This window comes from Pagrus pagrus (genome assembly GCF_965226575.1).
Source record: "Pagrus pagrus genome assembly, chromosome: 5".
Lineage (NCBI taxonomy): Eukaryota > Metazoa > Chordata > Actinopteri > Spariformes > Sparidae > Pagrus > Pagrus pagrus.
Genome location: NC_140189.1, coordinates 7,198,310 through 7,216,494, shown reverse-complemented (window position 1 = coordinate 7,216,494; position 18,185 = coordinate 7,198,310). Strand labels below are relative to the sequence as shown.

The following is an 18,185-nucleotide window of genomic DNA, read 5'->3' as shown; positions in this document are numbered from 1 at the left end:
ACCGCTAACATGAGAGAGAGAAGCTAGTTTTTTTGTTTTTCGTATTCCTGTGGCACATAGTGAACGAGGTCTTACTGAAATCCAAAAGTGAAAAGTTTTCAATGTACTCAAGGATATTATTGACTGAAAACAACAACAACAAAAAAATGGAAGGAGGAGTTTTGCAGCTACATCAGAGATCTTGGAGGTTCCCATAGAAATGAATGGACTTGATTAGACTCTCATACACAGCTACGTGGAAATGAGATGTAAGCCTCTACTTTAGTGTAAGAATCAATTGAAATGTGATCGATCGAGCTGGAAGTGTGAAACATCAGAAACATCAGTTTTAAGTCAATATATCAGTTGAAGTGGCAGCACTGAAGTTCAAGTATGTGCACCGTAATTAAAATATAATTTGGTGTGTAAACAGTTTAAATACCAGTTAATGAATAAAAATGAGTTCAGGAGTCACTTGATGTAGCAGTTGAAAACAGTTTAGATAAGTTAATAAGAAAGCTGAATTGATTTTTTGTGTCAAAGACTAAAATTCAGACAAAGTACTTCCTGATGATTGAGCCTCTGTTAGAGATGTGAAGTTCGTCCTGAAGAGGGCGCTACAGGAACACTTCAGTCTGTTAGATTTTTATTTCATTGTACAAGTCACCATCAGTTAAAATCATTAGGAATCTGTCTGTGTGGCCTCCACAGTACACGTCAGACTGGTGTGTAGCTGGCTGTACTGGTTTGAGTCCAACAGGTGCAGATGAAGACCAGTCTGGAGCAGTTTGAGTGGAGGTGAAGTCGGCCTGCAGCAGGGAGGCCTTTTGTTCAGCTGCTCTGGGCCCCACGCTCTAACATCCACTGTGTGTGTGTGTGTGTGTGTGTGTGAGTGTGTGTGTGTGTGTGTGTGTGTGTGTGTGTGTGTGTGTGTGTGTGGCAGCTGGTTGCTAAGGCTCACACAGGGGGGTGAAGGGAGGCCATGACAAAGCAGCCTTTCATATTCTCTCTCTGTGTGTATTTAAATTTAGCTGCTCGTATTTTTCCTCTGAGCAGACGGGACGCTCTGTTCCTGCTGCACTTTGTCACCAGTGAAACTCAAACTCACACCAACTTCTGTAGTTTTTGTCCTGCTAGGCTTCCTTACTCTAACATCAGCAGGGGTGAAAAGTAATTAAGTACATTTGCTCAAGTGCTGTACCCACAGAAGACTAGCTTGTGTCATGGTGTTAGATAATGGTGATCATAATACAACAAATACAGCTGATACATTTAAGTTAATTTTATCAGACGGATGAAGTTACTTTTCAGATTAAGTTTATACAGATATCATGTAATTGTCACAGATTAAACTATAAAATAATATGTTATATGTTTATATGATTTTAAAGGGACGTGTTTATCCATCCGGTTCTTTTACTTTTTGACACTATAGGTACATTTTAATGAAAAAACTTTTATTCTCAAATCTTGAATGTAATATGTAAATATGTATGTATTACTGCAGGTTAGAGCCAAATGTCAAACACATGACATTAATACATAATAACACATTAATTAAACTAATATGATTTATACCAATGATCTTTCCTCTAGCGCCCTCCTCAGGACAAACTGTACATCACTCCTCTTATTGAGGCTGTGGCTGTGTCCCAATTCAGGGGCTGCATCCTTCCAAGGGCGCATTTGAAGGCCAATTACGTCATAATGCCGTGCGAAGGCTGTCCAAATTCGAAGGCTCCTTCAAATGCAGCCCACAAATGCAGCCTTCTTTTCCCTCTTTTTGGAGGACGCACTGCTACTTTCCTTCACGGCCTCCCATATCCCAAGAATCTTTGCACGCCTCTGCTCAGTCCCAAAAACAAAGAAAGAAAGAAAGAAAGAAAATGGCGACATCAAGTGGTGGATAAAACCTCCAACTTTTTTCAGTCAACCTCTCTACTCGTATTTTCACTTTCGCGAGCCTGGGCAGCAGATATTGTGATGTAAGGGTAAGGGCGGGAACATCTGGTGACGCAACCAGGAAATACTCCGAAGGCTAGACCGTCCCATTTAACAACGGTTGACGCGGCTTTCGAAGGTACCTCCGAAGGACTCGCCTTTGGGGGCCGCAAAGGCCGCATCCTTTGAAGGATGCAGCCCCTGAATTGGGACACAGCTTGTGATGAACACTGCAGCCTTTTAAACTAAATATAAACATGATTAAATGTATAAGCTGATAAACAGTTTTAGCCTCTTCCTTCCTTCCTGCGTCCCTCCTTCCATCCTTTCCTCACTCCCTTGTTCAGTCTTCCTCAGTGGTGAAGGTGATTGTCAGAAAATTATTTGCTGATATCATCAAATAAAAATATCAAACTTTGGTTTGTTATATCTTCCACAACCTGAATTTTTCTTAGAGCCATTGGTCTTTATTCGATTCAATTTAATGTTGACTGAATGATAAATGATAATATTAAGAATAAAGTTATTTGTAACTTTCAAATCAAAGATGTCAAGTACCTTTACAAATATCATTTGATAAATTAAAGTACAGAAAATGAATTAGGATTAAATAAACCATAATGTAATACATAAAAACATTAAATACAAGAACAACAACACTAAACTTTGGGTTAACACTAATTAAAGGCCTTTTTTATTTTACACATTCTGCTACCTCAGATTAGCATTTTAATTCATTTTTTCTTTTCTCTCTACAGTATCTAATTTCTCATCCCTGCCTGAATTACTAAATACAGTCTGATTTACATTATTATTAGTAACATGTTTGTATTCATGTTTATTCATATAATGCAGTAGAAGCTTTTGCGCAGGATTCAATACAAAAGATGTATCGTCTTTTTGAAAAACAAAAGGGTTCTTCAGTCAGAGATTTCTTGGGTGAGTTGAGGGAAACATGTTGAACCTTTTCAGAATTATCGAGAGTATTTTTTTCAGTTATTTACATACATTTGTTGAAACTGATGTTTCTAGACTTTAACTTCAAATCAAGGACCCGTTTCAGGTCCTGGAGAGGTTTTGACTCTGCTTTGGAAAGTCTTTGAATTGTTTGTGTCTGGTCTGTTTTTGCAAACCTTTACCTGTTTTTCTCCTCATGTTTAGGAAGTTTAGTGTAAATCTGAACCACCTCTCTCTGGAAACGGCTCCCCCTGCTGGAAACATTCATAACTACATCTTTTTTTAATGTTATGTTCTCTACCAGGACCAGAACACGTATCCCGCTCCTCCACATGGCCCGGGCCCCGCCAACACTATGACATCTGCGCCCGGAAACAACGCCATGACGGCCCAGCCGGTGGCCAATGCCATGGCAGGTAACCACGGTAACGGGGCGTACATGAGCAGCCAGGCGGCGGCAGTGGCGGTGCTTAAACAACAGCAGCAGCAGCATCAACAGATCCTGGAACAGCAGAAGCAGCAGCAGCAGTACATGCAGAGACAGCAGCTCATGGCTGAACAGGTAGAGTGGAACAGTGACACCATCAGACATTTTAACACAGCTGATAGGCTAATGATTAGCACTGATTGATCCGTCTGCAGCCCAGATTTTAGCTCTCTTGTTTTTATCCGGTGCGATCAGATTATTTTCAATGAGAGAGGAAGATATTTGAAACCTTTTCTGTTGTTTACATCAAAATGGTGAACAGTATCTGAATCTTATCGAATGAAATGATTAGTAAAACATGAATAAACTTTATTTATCGAGCACCTTTAAAAACTGAACTAGTTGACTTTTGATACACATCCAAAGACATCATACCAATAAACTGCATTAAATAATCACACAAGAAAATCATTTTATCCACATATAGTTCATCATCTTCTATTGTTTATGTATCTTTACATTCACTCACTGCAGAGTCAGCTAAAAGCACATAAACAACAAACAGGTAAAAGGGTTCTTTTTTTACTGGTGAAGTCAAATAAGCCAGTGGCTGATAAATAATATTTATCAGATTCAATTTCATCTTGTTTTTATTACAGTTCTGAATCCGAGGGATGTGATTGTTTATGTTCAAACCTGCAGTTGAACTGAGAGTAAGAAACACGTTGTGTCAACCTGTGAGCACGTCTGTTTCAACACTAGAGGGAGCTGTTTGTTGTAAATGAGCCCACAGTGATTGACTGCTGTAGTTTCACAATGTAGTCCCATTTTCCCATATTAGCCCTGACGATGCTGTACTTCACTCCTCTACATGGTGAAGCTTTTAGCAGAAGGGATGAAATATATCGTGTCCAGCTGCTGAATATGTAATTTTAACGAGAAGCCTTCAGCTCCTTCTCAGTCAACTTTAAACTTACTTGAGGCCCAGTGTTCTTCCTGCAGAGCTGCTTGAATTCTTCTTCCTGAATGTTAATTGTATTTATTTAAAGTTAAGTCATTTCTTCTGCCAGCCCATCTGTCTTAGAAACACTTAGGAAATACAGCTTGACTTTGAATCAGACTCAGAAACAGGTTTATTGTCCTGTCAGTGTCACATACAAGAAGTTTTCCACAGTGTTTTGGTGCATAATGACATAAGACAATAGAAAACAAAAAAACAAGTAGTTCAGAGTCGAGAGACGTCCTTTAGAATTAGCACCAGTTACCAGCCAAATGCTGTTCAGATAATAAGAAAGCGTCTGGTAGAGCTGCTTCGCTCGCCAATTGTTCACGGTATGAATATCTTAACCTGCAAATATATATCCACGTGTTTAAACATTACTTTTACACTTAAATCTGATTTTGTTTGTGTGTGTTGCAGGAGAAGCAGCGACAGCAGGACCAGCAGCTGCAGAGACACCTGACCAGACCTCCCCCACAGTACCAGGACCAGCCGGGACAACCGGCCAATCAGAACCCTTTCCCTCAGCCGCCAGTCAACCAGTTTACAGGTAGGACGACAGGAATACACATGTCTGAGGCTCACAGTGAGAACAACAGCAGGACAGACATCAGTGATTCATTATTCATCAGGGTTATGACCATCAGACTGCAGGTTGAACATCCGGGTCAGAGGTCAAATGATACAGATGACAAACTCACACTGAGGACGGACAAAATATTCAATATTCCTCAGTTCAGTGGTTTGATTTTACATTTTGTGTTTATTTCTGCTAATTGTTTCAGACTTTTTTTGATCTAAACGGGCTCATTTTCTCGCTCCACACAAGCAAACCTGTCCCACCGGTGTTTTTAAGAAGAAAATCACTGTTGGTTATATTTCAGACCAAACACTGAGACGTCCGTACACTCACTGAGCTCTGAGCTTCCTCAGTGATGGCACAGATCAGTCAGCTCAGAGGTTCACAGACAAACAGCGACAGGAGGAATTTATTCTGCAGCCACTGATAGAAATCATCCAATCCGTGTGTTAAAGCTGTGATATAACAGAAGCCTCATTCTTTAAAGATGACCATCAGTTAAATATTACATCCACACACTCAACAACATGGATTAATACACAAGCTGCCAAGATACTGATGTGGTAATTAAAACTTTCTGTTGCTCACATCACAGCCAGGTTGTAGCTACATGTTTGAATGTTCGTTACCTTCAGAGTTCAAATTATAATCCTAGCTTTGTGGAGGTCTCTAGAATAACTGACGTTATGGGCAGAGATAAATAGATAAGCAAGAAAGAAGAGAAAGAGGGAGAGAGACTCGTGGAAGCCCATTTCTGCCAGTTAAAGGGAAAAAAATGAAAGCTAAGCTTGATGAAAAAATAGTCATGAGATAAAAAGTTATAATTTATAAATGATTATGACTGTTATTCTCACAAGCTTTCATCTCATAATTATGTTTTACTGTGGAAATATATATAAATATATTTTTTAATCAAGGCAAAACATTTTGTCAACGTTTTGTCTTTTTTTTTCTCACTTAAATTGTATTGAGAATTTTGTTAATGTACAACCTCCTTGGTTGTATCATTTTGTCTTTAACTGTCAGAAAAGTTCTTCCATAACATCCTCTGAAGTGTGTGGTGGTTTGGTTCTTTGGGAAAAACATGTTTCTTGTAGTTTATTTTTATCATTAACATAAATAAAACTCATTACATTAAAAAATTGATTATTTGTGATGACAGCAATGGTTGTTGGTATTAATGACCCAACAGATGCGTTGTTTAACTGCTGTCATAGGAGTTCAGATCCCTTCTTGTGGGAGCTGAGCATCACTCCAACCCTTGTTACCTTTCAAAATAAAGGTCATTCTGCCTTTTGAGATGATAAAAGCTGATGACATGTTGGGAGAATCTCTGGATTTCATTGTGTAGCTTGTGTGAAGCAAGTCGCTGATAAATAGATTTAATTTAAAATCAGATTTTAACATCATGTGCTGTGACTGATACAATACTTCTATGACACTTAACGATACTAATAACTTATTTATATACTATATTCTTGTGGCACTTTTCAAAAACAAGTTACAAAATGCTTCACAAAGACTTAAAAACAGGAGAAACTACAGATGAATTAAACAACAATACAGTTCATACAATAACAAAACAAGTGAGGACTCATGACTCAAACACTAGTAGATTCAGTAATAAACAATCAGGGTTGTACATTTATATTTACAAAACATAAGCGATAGTCAGTCGACCAGCTGAGCTGCTGTTCGTGAAATAAAGTAATTTCACAGCAGGACTCGTCTCTGCTGTTTGTCACAACTCAGTTGGATGTGAGCTGGTTCATCAGACACTTGTTGGTCAGGTTGTTGTTGGACAAACATTCCTCTGTGTGTCGATGTGTAAATGATGCTCACCACTGATTTGACTGGTAAATGTGAGACAGAACAGTTCTGATGAACTGTGTGTTTGTTCCTCAGCGTCCTGACAGCAGCTCAGACTGCTGCTGCTTTAATGTTCAATCTAAAACTGAAACATTACTGTTGAATAACAACACAGTGGTGAAATAATCATTAATCAGATTCAACTGCTGCTCAATAAATCTGATCTGATCAACATCTGCTCACCTGATTTATTAGTTTAAAGAGGCTGATTATTGATTACTGATTATTCTGTTTGATCATGTTTCTAATTGAAGCTTAAATGATTAATTGATAATGAATTGGAAACTATCATTATTGAAAATAATCATTTGTGTAAATTAAATTTGCAACATTTTGTCTCAACTTTACAAACACTTTGTTTTTTCTTCACAGCTCCCTCTCAGCCAATGGGGAGCGTCGGCTCCATGGGAGGCCCCGCCCCTGGCTCCCAGCGTATGTTCCCTCAGAACCAAGGTATGATGGGTATGAACATGGGTCAGGGCGGCGGGCCGGCAGGCGGTGTAGCTCCGCCCACTGCAGCGAGTCAGGCTGATATCAGTCTGTCGTCCTGCGGGGGCGGAGGGGGCGGGGCTGGTGTGGACGTGCAGCAGGTGCTCTACAACAACATGAACCTTCACCCGAGCCACCCGAGCCACCCGAACCACCCAGCCCACCCAGCCCACCCGCCGCAGCAGCCCGGCCTGCAGCGCCAGCCTCTGGGCGCCATGAGCGCCTCCTACAGACAGAACCTCCTGGCTCAGCAGCAGCACCTGAAGACGCAGCCCAACGCCGCCATGTTGAAGCAGCAGCAGCTGGCTGCCGCCGCCGCCCGCATGCCAGGCTCCATGCAGAACAGTATGGCAGCCAACCTTCCCGGCTCCATGCCCGGCAGCATGCAGGGACCTCAGAGCGCCGCCTGGCAGCAGCAGTTGGCCAACCAGCCGCCCTCCAGTAACAGCGGCCTGCCGCCAAACGCCTTCAACAACGCTGCCAACAGCTTCCACCTGCAGCAGCAGACGCGCATTCCCAAGATGGCGCCCGGCTCTGCACCCTTTGGTGCAAACCCCAGTGGGCGTCCAATGGGGGGCCTGAATCCTGGGCAGCAAATGATGCAAACAAACATGGCAGCCGCTCAGCAGAGGGCGCAGCCCAACCCTCAGAGCCTCGGCCAGCCGATGGCCAATCAACAGCAGACTCAACAACAACAGGCCAATCAGAACCAGGCTGTCTTGCCCGACCTGGCGGCGTTTGGACAGCAGCAGGGCAACAGCCGACAGGGACTCCAGTGTAACCAAGGTTACCAGGTGAGCAGGACTGCAAATCAGCAGCAGCAGCAGGTGTCGTTCGGATACAACGTGGCGTCAGGCAGCTTCGCCGGAGAGAGCGAGCTTGTCGACTCCCTGCTGAAGGGTCAGAGCACCCAGGAGTGGATGGCCGACCTCGACGAACTGCTCGCCAGCCACCACTAGTCAGACTCACCTGTGTGCACCTGGAGCACCTGAAGCCTGCTCAGCTGAGAGGCCGCACTGCTGTACCCGGAGGACGAGCCGCAGCCGCCATGTTTAAATACGGACTGACAGTAACACTGAAGGAGGTCAGTGTTAGTATTAGCCTCACAGCTAGCTGATGGTGAACGTCAGTCTGCATCCTCCACCTGTCTCTGAGATCTGACAGCTGATTGGCTGGTGAAGGCTGTGTGTCCTGTTCTGATGAGATGAGACTGAATCTCATTTCATCAGAGTAGAAACAGGAGGTTTGGTTTTCATCAGATCAGTTCAGTTCCCTCAGTCAGCTCAGAGTCACCGACATCATGTCAGAGATCAGCTGGTAGAGATCTTCAGATCAGCAGATGGAGGATTTTAAATGACACCAGTCGAGTCACAGATGAGCCCTGATGTGTTTCAGCACCAGACTTCATTCAAAAAAATTTAACGATGACTTGCTCACAGCAGAATTACACACCTGGTAGAACAGAACTTAAAGTCTTTAATTCTCCCTCTGGAAAATATCAGTTTTTAGATCTGTGATAGCTGAGCTACATCTACCTGCTTCCTATACTATAAGTATGTTTTGGACTAAAAAGAAAAAGTGATGGAATTTGATACTATATTTAAATCTATTATGACGTAGATTTCACATTTTAAATATTAATTTGTGTGACTTTAAAAACACATTAATGTGAAATATTCATCAAACTTCATTGTTTGAGCACATTGAGCACAATATCCCGAAACATCTACAGACAAAAAAAAAACCATTATACAGTGAGATAAAAGCCTCAGTATGAAAACCTTTATGATGGTTGATGAGCTTCTGTCGTGTCGTGCTCTAAATTTTTGTATCAAATTGCAACTTCAGAATGAAATAATCAGCAAAAAATAAGATTTTTTTCATTTTATTTTTCATTTTCCAAGCTGAACTGTGTCTACAGCATCAACACGACAACAGGTGGAGTTTTGTTTCTGTTCTGTTTAATTTCAAGTGAATTTTATTTATAAAGCCCACAATGTCGCCATCATTCCACAGTGAGCGTGTCAGTGTGGTCGTCATGTGTTAACAGGATGTTTGAGTTAATATATCTGTTACTTGAGTTTTTGTTCTTCAGGTGTGTAAATCTGTAACTGAGCGACTCGTCTGCAGACGATCAGAGTATTGATCCAGTTACTCACTTCAGTGTTTGTTGATGACTGGAGACTGAACAGACGAGTCGTATTGAGACTACTGAACCCTCAGCTCAGTGTTAAACCACTGCAGCCGCCCACAGCGCCACCTACAGACTGTCAGCGGCAACCGGTCGTAGTTTGAGCAAAGCTTTTGCAGCCTGAACTTGATCAAAATGAAATCAGTCTGAAAGAAAACATACCAAGTCAATTTAAAGAAGCATTCTGGGTTTTTTGCACGTTTTACAGTTTTCATCACTCTTACAAACATTTAATTCATTTTAAAAATCAACTTTCACATCATTGTTTTTAGTTTTATAGATTCATCACAGTTTTCTGTTATATTGGTGAAACTTCACCGTGACATGTAACTGTGATGAAATTAAAAGCAGATGTGACGGCGGATCCACAGCTGATTTTCATACTGTACGGAAATATCAGCTGCTGGGAGGACAAATATTTAGATATCTAAAACAATACCTGCAACACTTTGTTTAGGAAATGATCTGCAGTCATGGCAAGTGATTTGTTTAGAGTCGTAGTCAAGTATTAACTATAATTCCACTCTTCCACAACATCTGTATTTAAATAAACACCAACAAGTCAGTGCAGATTTCCCTCCCGTTGACCAGACTGAATCATCCTCCCATCCTGTCATTACCTTCAGCCTCATCGTCCTCAGCGTAAGAAGTGACAGTAAAACATGCACACTGACCAGCAAATGTTAAAATGTAATTGTTGTCTCACTGAACTGAGACCGAGCTCCACTTCCTCCTGCTGCACCGACACGAGGCCACAGAGTCGATGCTTCGGTCTCTGTGCTGCATCATTAAAATTAAAGTTCCTGAATTTTCCTCTCCTCTGACTCAACACATCGAGTAGCGGACGAAGCATTAAACTCTTCTTCTCCGCCGACACAGTTCTCCACAATATTTAAGTTTTTGTGACATTGTTACGAGTCGTCATCTCCCTGTAGATTTAATCTAAATGCAGAACAGCAGCAGGAAACACACAAGTGATCAAAGTTCATAAAGTTTTAGTTTTTGTTTCAAAAGCACACTGTCGTATGTGTTCACGCTGAGTTTCCAAACAAAATGGAAAACTGAATTCCCAGCTGGGAGCGTTTAATCACTTGTCATGAAACTTTTCTTTGCCCTGAAAAAAATCTCCTAGGTGGAGCAGCTCCTCCAGCTGAACCCTGCCTCCACAGATGTTGAAGCTAACAGTGAAGGTCCTGAGTCGGACGTTTGCAGACACGTTGACACATTTAAACTGTCCAAAATTTCTGGTTTTGTTTTACAGACTGTCACTGATATTAACAGATGCAGTGAGGAGGGCAGAGGGTTGGTCAGCCTGGGAGTCTGAGTTCAGGCAAAAATGTCACTGATGATCAGTTTAAATCTTTGACTGCAGTTTAATTCAAAGTTCTCCATCTCATGAAGATAAAACAAGTTTGATAGGCAGCGTTTTAGCTCCTAAAAAGTTTCCCTGATTCAAACTGTCCTTGTGTTTCCTGATACGACAGCAGATGATACAGATTTAAAGGAACAGTTCACCCAAACAGTAAAACTCAGTCATCATCTCCTCCTCCTGATGATATAAAGTCAGGTGAAGTCTCGTAGTCCACCAAACATTTCTGGAGCTTCACAGTAAAACAGAGTTGCAGCATTCTGCTAAACAACTGAAGTAGCTGGAGACTTGATTTAAAACATCAGATGTCCCCATACAGCTCGTCTGCTGTGATCACAGTCTGCAGGAGAGAAGAGATCACAACCTGATCTGAGGAGACCATATTTACACCTTTATTAAGATGAAGTCTTCACTGGAGCTGCTGAGCTAACAGTGTTAGCATGCTGTCTGGGTGAACTGTTCCTTTCAAACTACATTGTGTCAGATCAGATGATGTTTAAACACTGAAGTTTCAAGTTCTCAACATGTCGATCCTTAAAGTCCACGTCTGCTCTGTTTCACCTGTAACTCACCTGTGTGACCGATGACAGTCTGCAGCATTAAAGGCGGATCTGTGACCCGGTGGTCCTGTTGTGAGGCGGATCTGTGACCCGGTGGTCCTGTTGTGAGGCGGATCTGTGACCCGGTGGTCCTGTTGTAAGGCGGATCTGTGACCCGGTCGTTCTATCTACTGTACTGTTTGTTGTGTATTTTATTTGTGATGTAATTTGGGGGCTGTTTCGTGTTCTGTCCTGACGGACCTTCAGCCTGCAGCGCGGCTCGGCCTCTCGGGGTTTTCTGGGTTAAACTGTTGTAAATGTCTATAAATATATTTTTTGTATGTATGCCTTTCCTAATGATCTGGAGAAGATAGATGTTATTTTTATATATTGCAGCGGATTTTTTGTAAGTATTTTATACTTTTGATATGGTTCTCTGTAAAACAAGAGTATTATGTAAATATAGTTCTTTAGAAACACGTTTGTTGTCCGCGTGTGTCTGTTGTGTGTCGTTTTCTCTGACATGATGAAACATTTCTGTTAAAAACGAGATTAAACTGACGGAGAAGAGCAGAGAAAATGTTTTACACATCATATACTGTAAATGTATTGTGTGATTCTTGTTCAGGCCAAAACTTAATAACTAAATCAATCACAAGAGGAGAATTATTCAGTAACACCTCACATTAAAGTCCTTGTAGCAAGTGTTAGTTAATATGTAATAAAGTCCTTAAACTATTAGATTTATGCTTTTATACTAGATTAACACGTTTACACTTAAGAACTTCAATAAAAGCTTAATGAGTTTCTTAAAGTTCATAACAGCATTATAAACACATTTATTGAGTTTAACTTATTGTAATTGTTAAACATTTACTGAACTTTATTGTTGCTTTAATAAGATAAAAACTATGTATTTATTAGCTGTAAACGATGCACTAATTACAACGTAACTGCTGTTTTCTGCTGCTGAATCTTTAAACATGGCTTATAAGAGTTTTTATAAACTATTAACTCACTTGATTGAAGGAGCTATAATATAAAGTGATTTTTATCAAATCTTTTCTTCTTTCTTGTCAACACTGGATACTGTTACATCTTCAGGACTCTTAACAAGGCAGTTTTACTACTCGTTAACACCTTTATCATTTCCAAAGAAGTATCATCGAAGCATAAAATATCTTTAAAGGTATTTTAGGACTTAAAGCATAAATTCATTGATACAAATGGTTCAAACAACACAAGTGAAAGAGTTCAATAAAAGTAGAGTTAGGATCTTTGATTCAACATTCATGAACTGTAAAAGACTCAAAGAAAATGATTGAACTAAAACATCAACTTTAAGAATTTTTAATTAAATGTAAATTTTCCATCTTATTCTTTTCCACAAGTTCACTATAAAGATTAATTAATGCAAAGTGTTTCTATCGTGTTATGAATAAATTAAATAACCAGGAGTGTCATTTATTACAGGAGAAAGAATAACCAGATTAGATTTCATTACTTTTATGTGTAATACTTGAATTAAATATAAATGTTGAATATAATTTTGTCTATTTTTTGTCTAGACTATTTGATAACTGAATAAGTTAATGTATGAATCTGCATCAAAAGAGTAATTTAATTTAAATCTGACGCTTTAGGTAACAGAAAATTAACATTTAATTAAAGATTCTTAAAGTCAACGTGATTTTTATGAGTACAGAAAATATAATCCAGACTCATCCAGCTGTTGGAGACGGCTGGTTACTCATTAACCTGGTTACCTGTGCGTGTGTTTTGGCCCCGCCCCCTGCAGGTGTGCTCTCTCCCTCTCTCTCTCTCTCTCTCTCTCTGTCTGTGTTACCTGTCAGTATTTCCTGACAGTGTCAGTGCTCAGGTGTGTTTTCCGTCTCACCCGATGATCATGATGGAGGAGACGGTCGTCCTCGCCGCTGTGACCGTGCTCGGCGTCCTGGAGCAAGGTAAGAAGAGGGGCATGCTGGGAAATCCGAGAGGATCCTGAGTGAGGTGGTTAAATTAATAATGAATGAATGAATGAATAATGACTGAAGTCTGGTTGGATCCTCACTGTGAGGTTTATATAGACAACATTAAAATGATTGTGAGAGCAGATGAATTCATCTTTAGATGTTTTTACTTGTGAAAATGTATTTTCATGTTTTTACTTTGTTATTTTACAGTTTAATCTTGTAAAATTCCCGTAATAATCAGCTGGTCTGCTCCACGCTCATGTTTGATTATTTACACTGACTTCTTTTTATGAATCAACTTTGCATTTGCTTCAAACACAGTGTGAACTTTGATCAGTGTTACACTTATATTCATATTTATGTGTGTGTGTGTGTGTGTGTGTGTGTGTGTGTGTGTGTGCGCGCAGCCTATTTCTCTCTGCAGGTGATCTACGCCCGGAGGAAGTACTCTGTGTCCCCACCCGCCACCTCTGGATCACCGGAGTTTGAAAGAGTCTTCAGAGCTCAGTCAGTTTAATCAGAATGATTTGTTTTTCTCCAGTAATTAAAAGAATAAAAACAGTCTAAACTAGAGCTGCAAATAATGAAATGTTTTGGGTGTTTAGTCCAAGTTCTGTCCAAGACTCAATTATAACATTAAAAGCTTTAAATGATAACTTTTATTTTGATATTTTGAGGCCATAAGAACAGACAGAAAGGTTTGGAGACCTCTGGTGTCAGAACAAGACAACAAACTCCCTTTTTAAACTTCTGACAGTCTCATGTTATAGTTTCTTATTTAGTCTCAGAACAGTTAAAACAACAAAATGATTAAAATAACATTAAACTAATCATTTGTTGACAAAATCTTCTCACCGCGAGGTTTATTTAGAGCCTCACCTGATGTCAGCAGCTGGAGTTTTATGGAAGCCTGTGAGAGACTGAAAATGTAATCTTGGAAAATGAAAATCTAATTCAACATGTGTATTTGAGAAAAAATGAAAATGCAATAATCCAATTAGCATTTTCATTTTCACACTTGAATCTGTGGTGATACTAAAGTGAAAATGTAAAAAGTTGTTCGACGTTTCATTTCAGAGAGTGACCCCGCTGTGTGCGGTCGACAGTATTCAAATGAGATAAACAAAGCAGTGTCCTCATTATTGCATCTAGTCTCATGTCCTCACGCTCTTTAGGGACAGAATTTGAATGCAGCGTAAACAATGGAGCCTAATCTCCCTTTGAGGAGACATTGTTTAAGTCATAAAATGAAAATGCAAATTTCTTACAGTTTGAAAATAAAAGTGAAAACAGCTTCTCACATTTTGTTCTCAGAGACTCGACCGGCTCAAAGTGGACGATGTTCAGATGAGATAAGCGACACAGTTTCTCCGCCGGTGTTTCACATTTATGTGTCAGCACTTTCTTCTGATGAGATAAAAATGAAAAGACAATTTTTTATAACAATTTGAAAAAGAAAATGAAAACAGCACTTGACATCATTTTCATAGACGCAAGCTGCTCTAAAGAGTTCAATCAGTCGTCTCTAAAATGTGGATTTTCAAATTGTGATTTTTATTCCAGCACTTAAAAAACTTAAAAAGACAGAAATCAGATCTGAGACACAGTCAGAGGGCATGCTGGGAAAAATGAGATTAGACTGACTGATTAAACTGGTTACTGGTTAAATTTGGTAAAAACTGACTGAAGTCTGGTTGGATTCCAAACTCTCCTCACTGTGATATTTAATAATAAATGTATTCTGATTCATTTCATAAAGAATAAAGTATCTTTTATTTATACTTCAATACTTAAAGGACATTTTGCTGTTAAACTTTCTGTGCTTTTATTTTGTTATTTCTCCTGCACGACTTTTACTTGTAACAGAGTATTTTTACATGGTAGTACTGGTACGTAGTACTGGTACTTTACTGAAGATAATGATCTAAATACTTCCTCCACCACTTGAGATATGATCATAATTCTTTAATATCTTGGTCGTGTTCAGAGCCAACTGTTCTGAGTATTTCCCGATCTTCATCATCGTCCTGTGGACGTCTGGAGTCTTCTTCAGTCAAGGTGATCAGACACAAACAGCTGACTGACTCTGAGTCACAGTTCTGAGTCTTTATCTTATCTAATCTTATCTCAGTCAATGTTTGTTTGTTTCAGGTCTGTCTGCAGTCTGCGGGCTGCTCTATTTATACGGACGCTTCCGATACTTTCATGGATATTCACAGTCGGCACAAGGACGGTAGGAAGCAACAGCACCCGTCTGTCTGTCTGTGTGGTTTAAATTTAAAGTTAACAGATAGTATTTACAAGGGCCCAGGTTTGGCTGCAGAACTCACCCAGAATTCAGAACTTTTCCCACTTCATGTCAGCGACTTTATAGGGAAAATTCATGTAAAACCGTCAATTAAATTCACAGCACCAATGAAAAACTGGCTAAATAGGTATCACACAAAGACAGAAAACATGGAAGTCAACAATTACAGCCAGTGAAAAGAAGGAAAAATAAATGATTGTTAATGATACTCTCAGCCCTGAGTCATGTCTGCAGGCACATCTTTCAGCCCAAGTGTGATAGAAAATGAAGCGTTGATGTAAGATTCAGAACTTTTGTAAGAAAAATTCACCTAAATACTTTGATTAAATTCATGGAATCTTGTGAAATCCTAAAGCTGACTGCAACAAACCAGGACATCAAAACCTGCAAATGTCCTGAACCCGATGAAAAACAGGCTCAGTGGGTATCACACGAAAAATAGAAAACATGGAAGTCAACAATTACAGCCAGTGAAAAGAGGAACAATTAGCTGTTTAAATAATGATGTTTGAAGGTATTCTCAGCCCAGAGTCGTGTCTGCAGGTATTCCTTCAGCCTAAATAATAACTGTGGTAAATAATGATATAATATTGATGTAAAGTCGCTGAATCGCAGTTAAATCATCTGTTGAAGTGACCTCAGGGTGTTTCCATGTCTTGAGATCATGTGCTAGTTGACTGTAAAGAACAAACAGCCGATCTTATAAAAGTGTTTCAGATGATCTAATGTGGAGAATCTGTTTTAAATGTCAGATTCCTGTCTCTATAATTAAATAGTGGAGCCTGTGAACTGTGATTAATTGATCGTTTTCTGTCTGCAGTCTGGCTCCGCTCTACTTCAGCGCTCAGGTTCTGTGGGTTCTGATCGGGTTCTCGTCTCTCGGCATCTTCCTCACGTTCTGCAGAGTTTACCTGAACGTGGACCTGCTGCAGGAGCTCTGCTCTGCCCTCAGTCCGGTCTGAAGAAGGAGACTGATGGGTTTCATGGGTCAAAGGTCAGAAGTCGGGAGACAATCAGACTTCACCAGTGACACTAACATCATGATGTCATCGCAGGAAATGAACCTTCAGGTTTGACTGTTTAATGAGACATGAATGAGGACGTCTTAATTAACAAGTTTTCTGATCCCAAATCTTTTATTTATGTGGTTTTATAATGAATCTCATTGTTGTCCCTCTTTTTATTTATTTATTTATTTCTGTATTTTATTTTATTTTTAGCTTTAACATTTTGAAGACACACAAATAAAGATTCATACATGAGTTGTCACATGAAACAGACACATTCTGGTTCAGACTTTGTCTCTATAGATGTACTTCTCCTGTTTATCTCCTGGATATGACGACATGTCCATCCTGTCTGTGATATGTTTGTGTTCACCTTTATAAAAACTGTTTCTGCTTCGTCCCGTCTTATTGAAATATTCTCTGTAATGTATTTGATGATGCTGATGAAACATGTTGCTGTAATAATAAAGTGTTGAAGCTTTGACTCTTTAAACTGTTTGTCTTCTTCATGGAAGGAGCTGAAGTCGAGCCAGAGCTGACGTACACAACATGTAATGAAACTGAACATGTTTTATACTGTTAAAAATAAGTGTACAGCTGAATACTGACACAGAGGGAGATGGAGGGAGTTCATGTGCGAAGTTGTTTGAATGTTTATATGAACCGCTCGCTGTTAGAGAGGCTGCTGGGTGACAAACACGAGTTGATGATGTATGAAACGTGACTCTAAAATGATCTGTGTCGGTCTGAACCTCCAACAGACTCCATTATAAAAAGTGCAACAATTATAATGAATAAAAATCACAGAAGTCACAAAGTAACGTTTTCACTTTTTAAAGAAATAATGATTATCTCTTTAAATGCTTCATGTGTCTTTTATATATTTATATAGATTATTAATGAACCAGTGTGTAAGTATTATGAGAGATGTAATATTTGTCCAGAGACGACAGATGAAATAAAACATCTTGGGCTCTTTAATGCAAAGTGTGTTTATTAATCTGCACTGTCCCTGTTAGATCATATCAGGTTTGACCACAGGGTGGCAGCAGATCCTTAGAAAATGTGATAAACACATCAGCTGATGAGCTTCAGTAGCTGAGGAACAATTAAATAATATAAAAAGGAAGTAGAATAATTATATCTATCTTCCTTTGATTATTCTGTCTCATTTTGAATCTATTTAAATGTCTGTTTATGTTGTGTTTGCTGTTGACATTCGGATCATTTACTTAAAAGTATTCATACCACTGTGTAGAAATACTCTGTTACAAGTCAAGTATCTAACTACACACAGTTAGGGACATTCATGTAACAGGACGCATGTGTATCATGTCTTAAGTGCTAATGTACAGCTTATTCTTTTGTTATATAAATCACTCCATCCCATATTTTATAAGCTTGAAAACAAATGAATGAAACTAAAATATTGTTTCAGGTTTTAAATATTTCAGATGTAAACATCTGTTTCGGCCTCAGAAGTCTATAATAACGACGGTTTTAAAATCAGTTTCTGTTGTCTGACAGAAAAACATCTTTTTCTTATTTAAGATCTT

At 39.4% G+C, this 18,185-nt stretch overlaps 2 protein-coding genes across 3 annotated transcripts in view; both read left to right on the top strand.

The window, feature by feature from the left end:
- maml1 (mastermind-like transcriptional coactivator 1) overlaps nucleotides 1-11,820 on the top strand; it is a 29,393-nt gene extending 17,573 nt beyond the window's left edge. For both annotated transcript variants that reach the window (XM_084353348.1, XM_084353347.1), the window contains exons 4-6: nucleotides 3,182-3,439; nucleotides 4,725-4,854; nucleotides 7,126-11,820. In XM_084353348.1, coding sequence (XP_084209474.1) covers nucleotides 3,182-3,439; nucleotides 4,725-4,854; nucleotides 7,126-8,201 — 1,464 coding nt within the window. In that variant the 3' untranslated portion in view covers nucleotides 8,202-11,820. The remainder of the gene's footprint in view (nucleotides 1-3,181; nucleotides 3,440-4,724; nucleotides 4,855-7,125) is intronic.
- A 1,412-nt stretch (nucleotides 11,821-13,232) lies between these two features.
- On the top strand, nucleotides 13,233-17,062 carry ltc4s (leukotriene C4 synthase). Its single transcript, XM_084353352.1, has 5 exons — nucleotides 13,233-13,305; nucleotides 13,722-13,821; nucleotides 15,302-15,372; nucleotides 15,466-15,547; nucleotides 16,443-17,062. The coding sequence occupies exons 1-5, from the start codon at nucleotides 13,242-13,244 to the stop codon at nucleotides 16,582-16,584; spliced, it is 459 nt and encodes a 152-aa protein (XP_084209478.1). The 5' UTR covers nucleotides 13,233-13,241; the 3' UTR covers nucleotides 16,585-17,062.
- Nucleotides 17,063-18,185: the final 1,123 nt, after the last annotated feature.